The following is a 9404-nucleotide window of genomic DNA, read 5'->3' as shown; positions in this document are numbered from 1 at the left end:
AATATGGCTTTCATGTTAGTATGGTGAGTATGTAAGAGCTGAGGGTGGGTGTTTAAATTAGTCTCCAGTGTTTGTCTTATTTACAAAAGGATATCCTGTATATCGAAAAATATAATTTTTGCAAGTGAAATAAATTGAGTAAAGTTGCATGAATGGAAATATTCATAAAAGTACATCCACATTTAATTTACTTTAATCACATGGTTTGCTTCAGCAAAAAAAGCATGTTACTTTTTAGAGATACTCTATTTCGAGGAAAAATCCTTCTCAGCCAGATGTATTTATATCAATACATGAACAAGTTTTTATAGTGAAGAAAAATAACGATATGATTGTCATATTCTTGTATCATTATATTAATTAGCTTTAATTGTTGCTCTTCATTGAGCTGGAGAAGCTGCTTATTCTAAATACCTTACATTTTTTTAATGTAATAAAATGTGTAACAATATGTCATATTTCTAAACTGATGGTGTAAATGAGTAAATGAGTAAAGCAACTAGTAAATATAGTATTTCAAACTGAAATTTTGTGGAGTACCTCAGAATTAAACTCAACTAGAGTTATTGTGTAAATATACACAGTAGTAACATTCAAGTCCAGAATCAAAGAAAGATAACAATGAATAAACAAAGATTAAATGGTTCATGTTACACTGGCAGACCAGCCATTCATTTTATTCAAATGTATACATGCAACAAGTATCATACAAGAATCGCCCTGAACATTACATCCAAAAGAACAGTGTGCACAGTGTGTTTTTACAGCTCTCAAATACAGTAGATTATTGAACAGCCAGATTTCCACAGTGAGGTGTATCTACATTATAAGGGAGGCTGTGTTGCTGTGTAATATAGCGGACTGTCCACTTGGTTCGCGGTTCGATCCCCGCCTCCTCCTGTCTTTGGTCAAGACACTAAACCCCCATTGCAGGCAAGCACCTTGCTTAGCAGCTCTGCCATCATTGGTGTATGAGAGTGTGTAAATAGGAGGCAAAACAGTGTAAAGCACTTTGACCCCATAGGAAGAGGTTTACAATTCACATGTGGCAATCCATCTATACAACTAAGGCATCAAATGACATCAACAACTATTACTTTTGTGCTGCAGAAATGTACAAACCAAACCTGAAGAAAACCTATGACAAGGTTTGTTCCTCCTGCCCAGACGCCTCTCTCACTGCACCAATGAGCATATCCATAATCCCCATTACCAAACCCCCTCCCAGCCTAAACACATTAAACACTCCGTTTCCACTTCTCCATGTCAGCTTCCCAAACCCTCCACCCACAGCCATGGCCTGATCGCCCATCTCTGTCGCCACTGTGCCCACATAACATTCGCTGTGCTCCCACAGCCGCCCTCCAAAGAACTTAGTCACCCACCAAGCATTATCCACCGCGTCGCCAACTACCCCCACCGTGTCCCCGGCCAGGGTCCCCACGCCAGTGACGCCAGTGTGGCAGTTACTGTACAGAGCTCCCAGCATGGATGAGGTGCAGTAGTAGACACTGTGGACACCGGTTTCCCCAACACCCAGCAGCAGATCTGCAGCTGAGCCCATCCAGGACAAGAGGTCAGATGTCACAAGGTGAAGCAGGGAGTAGGTGTCTCCGGGCAACGCACAGAGAACTCCGAGGTCCTCCTGAAGGACATAGGTCACCTGAATCGAGACAGAACAAGTTTCATTTTTTAAAGTGAGATAAAAAGGTGTGAATAATTCAATGACCAAAATACCTGAGGGAGTTTCAAGACTGAGTTACACCTGTTTCTGACCAGACCTCATTCCTGTCTGCTCCACCCACAGACTGGAATGAGGGGTTTAACTTAATGACTGTGAACCTGTGGTTAAAATCTTAAAAAGGAGAAGTGACAATAAGCTAAGTTCTCTGCGTTTTGGGTCATTAACCCTAACAAAAAATAATCCCTGGTTATCTAAAAAAAGACTGAAATTAATGAATGAACAAAAATGATGAATGTTTGCATTTCACTTTAACTATTGTCTTTTACAAACTTTTCCCTGATTTCACTTGTATCAGGAGAAATTCTTATCCATTATTTTGTATTCATAAAGTAAATATAATAACCAAGCATTCTGCATGTGGAAATTTTGAAAATGGAAAAGCTTCCATATTTAAAAAATAGAAAAAACTTTTCAAATTAAAGTTATTAATTGTGTTTACATAACTTGTGAATTTTTATTTGAACAAACCTAATTCATTTGTGTTAGTAGAGGAAGTCCTTTTAAAGTTGGTGAAACAATTTTCTTTAGTGTGGGGTATAAAAGGTACATCAACATATTTTTTAAAGATTGTTTCTTGTTAATCCCTCAACCTAATGGAAGTGTAATGCTAATTTACTTGAGTACACGTTTAAGTTTAAATAAAGTTCAGTATACGTTGTTTTGTTCAGTAAATTGTATCACCTGTCCAGGTAAGTTTGTGACTGTGGAGATCAGAGGGTTCAGCGGAGCTTTGAGAATGGAAATGGCGGTGGAGAGGATGTAGACCAGGGTGCTGGTGGAGTTTGTGTCTGTCTCCTGATCGTCCGCAGTCTCTTGGTCCGTTGAGGAGTCAGGAGACTCTGACGTGACGGCTCCCGAGCGCCTCACATCCCTGTGCTCGTCACTGCTGCTCGTTGATTCCACCGCATCTGCTGAAGTTTCCTGTAAAACTTCACCAGCTTCCTCTGGCTGAACATCAGGATTTTTCACAGCTTCAGTGTCTTGTCGATTTGTCTCAACTTCAGGGTCTTGTCGGTTTATCTCAGCTTCAGCGTCTTGACGAATATTCTCAGCTTTAGTGTCTTGACGATTTGTCTCCCCTTCAGTGTCTGGACCAGCTGTGTCTGAATCCACATCTGTGTCTCTCGTCTCATCGCCAGGAGCATCTACATCCATCTTCTCTACATTTTCAGGCTTCCCCTCGCCCTGAAGACCCACAAGAAATCCAACAGTCTCCACATCTGCTCCTCCACAGCCTTCAGAGAACATTTCTTCCACTCCCAGCAGCTCCTCCAGCTCCTTCAGGCTCACTTGCCTGTCTAATCCTCCTGTCTCTCTGATTAACCCCACGCTGAAGCCACCCTTCCCCTCTGGGCCCGCGCAGCACACTGCAGACCACAGTGGGCCCATCTGACACTCCTCATCTCCATCTTCGGCCGCCCTGAGACCCCCCGCCCCGGTCAGGATGTAGAGATCTCCCTCTAAAGTGCTGCACTGAGGACTGATGCTTGACTGAACCAGTGTTGTGACCGTTGAGTCCCAGTGTTGCAGAGGGGAGTCTGAGACGAAAGGAGATGGATCCCTGCCTCCTCTGAGGAGAATTGGTGCTGCTGCTTTAATGTTGTTTTCCTCTTCTGACTGGAAGGAAAAATAATCACAAACAATCAATAAAGGTTTGAGTGCAAATGTACACTAGTTATAATTCATGGTTTTACCTTTGAGATACATGAGCTGGTATTTTATGTTCAAATGATACAACTATAGCATAAGTGGAAATATGTATCGTTGCTTTTTACTGTTAATGTTCCAATGTTGCAGATAATTATGCAGGATTTCAAATGTTTGTTTGAAAAGGGTCATTTCTTTTACAAAAATTCAGATTTTTCAGATGGTTTCCTGTTTTCCAAATTTTTGGATCTTGCAGTTAATTACCAGAGCTGACTATGTTTAGTACAATGGTGGAAGCAGTATTAGAGGTTTTAGTAAAAGTACCAAGTAAACAGCCAAAAGCTAAACACTCTGTGTTCAAAATCTTGAAGATAGAAAGACATAATTAACTAAAAAGACTTAATGTATCAAGTAAAATAACTTGTTCAGCAAAGAAATGGAGGTTACTGTTGCATTTGGTTGGTTTACTTTATTACTACATTTAGGTGGTTAATGGTGCCACGATGCTCAAATAAGGAGAGGGCCGGGAGCCTGAAAGGTCACATGTTCTTCATATAGCGTACTTCATTCCTTAAATACCATTATTCAAAAATACATAGTATCACTTTAAACAGGCTTCTTACCAGGAGCTCCTCGCCCTCCTCTTCCTCTGTCCATCCGTGCCTGAGATGGAAGGCAGAGTAGACAGCTGTGTCACAGGCTGGTTTGGACAGAGTGGCAAAGGCCTGTCTCCCAGGCAGTGTGTGGCAGAGTGGGTGCAGCAGCGGCCCTGCAGAGGCTCCCCGGGGAGGCGTCTGTCTGTAGAAGCAGTCGCTGCAGCGGGTGAAGCCCTGCTCGGCGTTCTCCTCAGCTGGAAGAGACAGGCCCGGGCCCAGCACTGCCAGTAGCAACCAGACAGCAGCTGCACTGACAACAGCAGGACACAGCATGGTGGTGGTGAGCTCAGCAAATCCCCCTCTCTCCCTCTCTCTCACTCCCTCCGACACACACAATAACACAGAGCCAGGGGGAGAGGCTTATAAATTATCCAGCGATTTCCGTATATAGATGGAAAAGATAAGGTGGCCAAGGTTGGCTGCTGATCTCTCGTTGTTTTCCTCACTCGCTCCCTGCTCTCTCCTCCAGTTTGTCTCCAGCCATGGCTGTCTTCTTTTAATGTCAGCTGTTCTCTGTGTTGCAGGCACTATCTTGCTTACTACTTCATTTCCTTTTCCCTGACAACTTCACCCCCCCTCTGTCAGTTCCACCCTCTTTGCCTCTCCCTCCTGCTGTACCTCCACTTCACCCCTCCCTCGCACTCTCTCTATGGCTACACCTTTATATCTCCTTGCTGTTAGGTACACAAGCCAAGCCAACACCCACACAAAGCTGTCAAGTACCTGTACGTCTGCATTCCCAAACAATGGTTTCTATACAACACATTCCTGTTGTCCATTATTCTTGGTGAGAGAAATCTGACAGTGTCAACTCTTTCATTTCAAAGAGCTGGTTAGACAAACAAGCAGAAGCTCCAACTTGTACCTCCAGATAAAATGTGAACAACTGAGCTCAGAAATGAACGTTGTCTGTTCATGAAACCCTCATTACAGCCTAATCCTGACAGCCTCAGTCACGGGTCACCGTGTCACACAGTGCTGCGATCTCTGAAATCTGACTTCCCACACAAAATGCCATGCCTTTCATTGCAGCTCATCTCCCTCAGTCAGACACATGCCTGTTGGGACATGATGTTGGCACCAACTGCTCTTTACAAAATGGTTATGTGACAAAAACAGCTAGTGGCGTGTTAGCCTGTAACCTGCTCCTATGTAGGAATGAACAGACAAATAACCAGCGCTTCTCTTTTTGACATCTTGAAGAGGTGGATTTCAGCCAGGCTGAGTTCATGTTGCATTCTGAGTTATGGCAAACATGAGCCAAACGTACCCCTGGGCTTGCATCAGGATTCCTCTGCAGAAGCAGGCAAAGACAATCCTGTGCAATAACCAACATGAGCCTAGTTTATATTCAGATGAATAAGAATGAACGTTGTCAGTGCACACATCCTGCACACAATTCCCACAGACAAGTTGAGTGGTGTGATTCACAGACTGCAGCTCTGGTATGAGTTTTTGGGTGTGAAGCTCATGGGTGGGGCATCCTGCCTACTTATTTGTTTAAGACTTTCTTAATGGTGCAATGATAAAATATTTTGACACAAACACTGACTAATTATTCTGTCAGAAGAATCTGTAACTGAAATCTGACATATTTTACTTTGGTTTAAAATAAAACAAGTCAATTAAAATGAGAACATCTGCATTTTATTCTGGTACTTGCAGAAATCAATGGGTGCAAAAATAGTATATATTCATTATCAACTAAAACGTTTTTGCTTTTACAGGTTTTAGGGGGAGACAGCAGTATTATATGAACATCATGATAAGTCAAAAATCTCAACATAATAGTTCAAATGACAGATGTAAAAAATGACGTGGACCAAGTAAAGACTCAGCATTTCTATCCCACTAACAAATATTCATGAACTACTTTAACAACTCCCCGTCTGCGAATAACAAACACACAATTCCTCTTTGAAGGACACACCTAGTTGGAATCATTGTTGTGCATTACTAGAATGTTTAGACAAAAAAAAAAGACCAGTTGGAAACAGAGAACATAAATATCCAATCATCATGGTGGCAGCTCACAAACTGCATTTTGATCACGGATTAAATTCTTGACACAATATATGGATTTTGGACAGCCATGCTGCAGTGGAGCAAAAGTCCACCAGAGGGAGCCTGGCTCACTTTTGAAAATGTGGGCTGCTGAGAACAGAAAAACGTCCAGTCATATTATGTCTTTTGATTTCATCCCCTGCTTATAAATACACTTTCTCTCACACACACACACACACACACACACACACTCACACTCACACTCACTCATTCATTCATTTGGGATGTCAATTACTAACTCAGCCTCGTCTCCCTCCCCCCTGTCTTCATCTCCTCGGTCGCTGTCCAAGTCACTGTCCCCCTCTTCCTCAGCTGCATCTCCACTGAGCATCTGTCTGGGAACCCAGCTGAAGGGGCCACTGGCTGTTGCAGGGGCCGCAGGGGCTGATGGGTAATTAGCTGCCATTGGGGCAACGACCTGTGGAGGTCAGAGTGAAGCAAAGGTGTTATGATCGATAGAGAGAGGGATGAAGATATGATGAAGGAAAGAGGGGGATGGATGGATCACTGCATCCCAGATTAAAAGGAAGCATGCAGCATGTATATGAAATTAAAAAGATTATTGTCCATGGGGTCAATTCAGCACGGGGACAAACTTGCCTCAAGTGATTGTGTAAGAAATCTTCGACAACATGAGTGTCCTGAAATGTCATGATTACAGGCGACCGTGTGTAATGATCAATAAGGAACCGATCAACTGTTTTAACTATCAGAGAGATTTTGCATATTAGAAGAACATAAGTGCACATGCTTAAGACTTCGTTCTAAATGGACATTAACTGTACATTGTAACCAAAATATAAGCTACTGGTCTACTCTACTGTTTTCTAGAATTAGTGGCACATTTAACACACATTATCTCTGAAGTAATTAGAAAATATTTCTTTATTGTCATTATGATTATTTCTGAATATCCCATATTTCTTATCTCCTCTCTCACCTTCCCCGTAGGCTCTCTCTTGTTTTTTGGCGCCTTTGTTTTTCTCTCTTTCTTCATTCGTTCAGCTGGAGGAGCCAAATACTCTGGTGGGAAGGGCATCTGCCCAACACACATGCAGGCCCAAATTTGCCAAATGACCACATGTGCCCACAGGCAATAAACATGAAGGACACACACACGCACAAACACACAATAACACACAAACATAAAAACAAACACATAAGAATGACAAAATGCAAGGAAAGTGAAGGCATTATAGACGGAAAACAGAAAAACAAAGGAAGAGATAAAACAGATTTATGAATAAAAATGACAAAACTATAAAATCATATAAATAATGCATTAAAACAGGGATTATGTTTGGTCATGAGGAGGTGGCAATGGCTGCAGTGTTACTGTTGTTGGCAGCAATTTGAAATGAAAAAGCAGGATGGGCACTCACAGTGTTGAGGTATGGTCCAGAGCCTGATGACTGCAGGGGATTAACACCGGCGCGGGACAGCAGGGAGAGATGAGGAGAGGAGGAGGAAGGAAGACACGCCCCAGGACTGCTTCTCCGCCTGAAAAGAGTACATGAATATTTTCAAACTCATTGTGTGTGGTAAACAATAACACCATTATTTAAAAACAAATGAGGTCCAGGGCAGGGGGGTTCATGGTCGGAAAATAGAAGAGGAAAGCCCCTCATGGAGATTAAACCGGCATCAAACAAGAGGAATATCTTGTTTAGATGAAACTTTGATCTGCTTAAGTCTGACTAAAGGTTCAGCTCTATTCATTGATTATAGCAAACTATTTTAAAAGGAGCCTATTGGGCTGAACAACTTCCAATACATGTGTGTATGTGATGCTCAGACTGTTATCGGCCAAACGATAAATATGTAAGGCTATAAAAAGTATCCTAAAAAATTATACATAACCCTGAGGCAGTGAGTCTAACACCTGAATGTTGTGTTAAAATGCCCAACGTACTTTTTAACCCCGTCTCGTTCCCTCTCTCTTTCTCTCTCTCTGGGCCCTTCTGCGTCACTGTTCTCTGAAGAAACTGTTGCCTCTGAATCTGAAACGTAGAAGAAGAAAACCTGAGCACAGTAGATACAATACTCAGTAAAACACGTATTAAAAATAAATATATACACACCACACAAACTGTGTCATAACACAATAAAATGTTTTCACACCAACCTGAGGAGTCTTCATCTACCCTCTCATACTGCAGCAGTCTGTCCAGAAGGAAGCTGGGAAACGTGAATAAGATTATTGTTTGCTACTTTCACACAAAACTCGTTCACATCCATATTTGATTTATATAAACACAAAACATCAAGTCACCTCTTGTCTCTGGAAACTTTGAGGAGTTTCCTCTGAGCTCTCCTTAGCTCCTCCTGAAAACACTCCTGTTCCTGCAACCGGAAACCAAACAGTGCAGATAAGAAACGACTAGTGTGTGCTTTGTTCATTATTTTAAAGAGCTCAAACGACGCTCGTGAACACACTCACATAAACCAGAAACTTTAATTTCCTCTTCAGATTTTTGTATTTCCGCTTGTAGTCAACCTCGACGTCCGCTTGGCCGTTCATTTCTGAAACGCAGCAGACAAACGGTGAATCAGTTTCACATCGGTAGTTTTATATGAGAACACTAACGGTCTGTTTGGGGAGGAGAACCACTCAGCATCGCGACATGTGTGAGAGTGACCTGCATGCTACACAAGCTAAGCTAAAGCTAAACGTTAGCTTACATAGCTAACTGGCTAAAGACGCAGAGCTGCTGCGCTCACAAAGACAAATAAACAGAGTTAATTTAAATGTACGAACACAAAGTCGACTGATAATAAACCCGCGAATGTTTATAAAAAACAACCAAACCTCTAGTTTGAGTTGGTCTGTGCGACATGCTCTTGTTTACTATCGTGACGTCAGTGTCATGCGACTCGATGGGCGGATCTTTTGTTTAAACGGCATTATAAAAATGTAATTTAGAAAATAAACCGTAGCCCTTTTAAATTCAAATTTACTATTGTATTATTAATTTAATTGTAATTATGTTTTCTCTTTCTTTTGCCCCTTGTTTTGATTTATCTATGAAGCTGCACCTGATTTGATCTCAGTGATTGTATGTCTGAAAATTCATAATTTATATATTTACGTTCTTATACAAATTAGTTCAGAGAGAAACACAAACGTAATATTTTCTGTGTATTTTTAGGGCCCGAGCACTGACAGGCACTGACAGACAGTGAGGCCATATTGAAATTGTAAGGATTATTATTATTATTTTTCAGGCAAATTAATTGGCTTTTTGAGGGCTTTAACATGCTCAAATTCTGACCAAAATTTTAAGCAAATTAGA

At 41.6% G+C, this 9404-nt stretch overlaps 2 protein-coding genes across 3 annotated transcripts; both read right to left on the bottom strand.

Moving 5' to 3' along the window:
- Positions 1 to 644: 644 nt before the first annotated feature.
- Positions 645 to 4587, bottom strand: LOC133965413 (uncharacterized). Its single transcript, XM_062399956.1, has 3 exons — positions 4015 to 4587; positions 2426 to 3361; positions 645 to 1663 (listed from the first exon to the last, which is right to left on the bottom strand). Exons 1-3 carry the CDS (start codon positions 4318 to 4320, stop codon positions 1139 to 1141), a joined length of 1767 nt encoding a protein of 588 aa, XP_062255940.1. The 5' UTR covers positions 4321 to 4587; the 3' UTR covers positions 645 to 1138.
- A 1085-nt stretch (positions 4588 to 5672) lies between these two features.
- Positions 5673 to 8984, bottom strand: ino80e (INO80 complex subunit E). 2 transcript variants are annotated; one of them, XM_062400064.1, is made up of 8 exons: positions 8921 to 8984; positions 8552 to 8634; positions 8384 to 8454; positions 8237 to 8289; positions 8024 to 8111; positions 7494 to 7611; positions 7052 to 7150; positions 5673 to 6529 (listed from the first exon to the last, which is right to left on the bottom strand). In XM_062400064.1, the coding sequence occupies exons 1-8, from the start codon at positions 8946 to 8948 to the stop codon at positions 6323 to 6325; spliced, it is 747 nt and encodes a 248-aa protein (XP_062256048.1). In that variant the 5' UTR covers positions 8949 to 8984; the 3' UTR covers positions 5673 to 6322. The 2 variants fall into 2 exon arrangements, with proteins under 2 accessions (XP_062256048.1, XP_062256047.1); XM_062400063.1 differs by lacking the exon at positions 7052 to 7150 and having other exon boundaries at positions 8921 to 8973.
- Positions 8985 to 9404: the final 420 nt, after the last annotated feature.

This window comes from Platichthys flesus, chromosome 11 (genome assembly GCF_949316205.1).
Source record: "Platichthys flesus chromosome 11, fPlaFle2.1, whole genome shotgun sequence".
Lineage (NCBI taxonomy): Eukaryota > Metazoa > Chordata > Actinopteri > Pleuronectiformes > Pleuronectidae > Platichthys > Platichthys flesus.
This window is presented reverse-complemented; position numbering and strand designations above follow the sequence as displayed.

Bases quoted from the DNA above. Each gene is read 5' to 3' on its own strand.
- LOC133965413 (XM_062399956.1), bottom strand. From the start codon at position 4,320: ATGCTGTGTCCTGCTGTTGTCAGTGCAGCTGCTGTCTGGTTGCTACTG. The intron at 3,362-4,014 runs GTAAGAAGCCTG...TTTTCCTTCCAG, and splicing joins AGGAGGGCGAGGAGCTCCTG to TCAGAAGAGGAAAACAACAT. The intron at 1,664-2,425 runs GTGATACAATTT...GTCTCGATTCAG, and splicing joins TCACAAACTTACCTGGACAG to GTGACCTATGTCCTTCAGGA.
- ino80e (XM_062400064.1), bottom strand. From the start codon at position 8,948: ATGTCGCACAGACCAACTCAAACTAGAG. The intron at 8,635-8,920 runs GTTTGGTTGTTT...GCTGCGTTTCAG, and splicing joins CAGACCAACTCAAACTAGAG to AAATGAACGGCCAAGCGGAC. The intron at 6,530-7,051 runs GTGAGAGAGGAG...TGACCTCCACAG, and splicing joins AGAGAGAGCCTACGGGGAAG to GTCGTTGCCCCAATGGCAGC.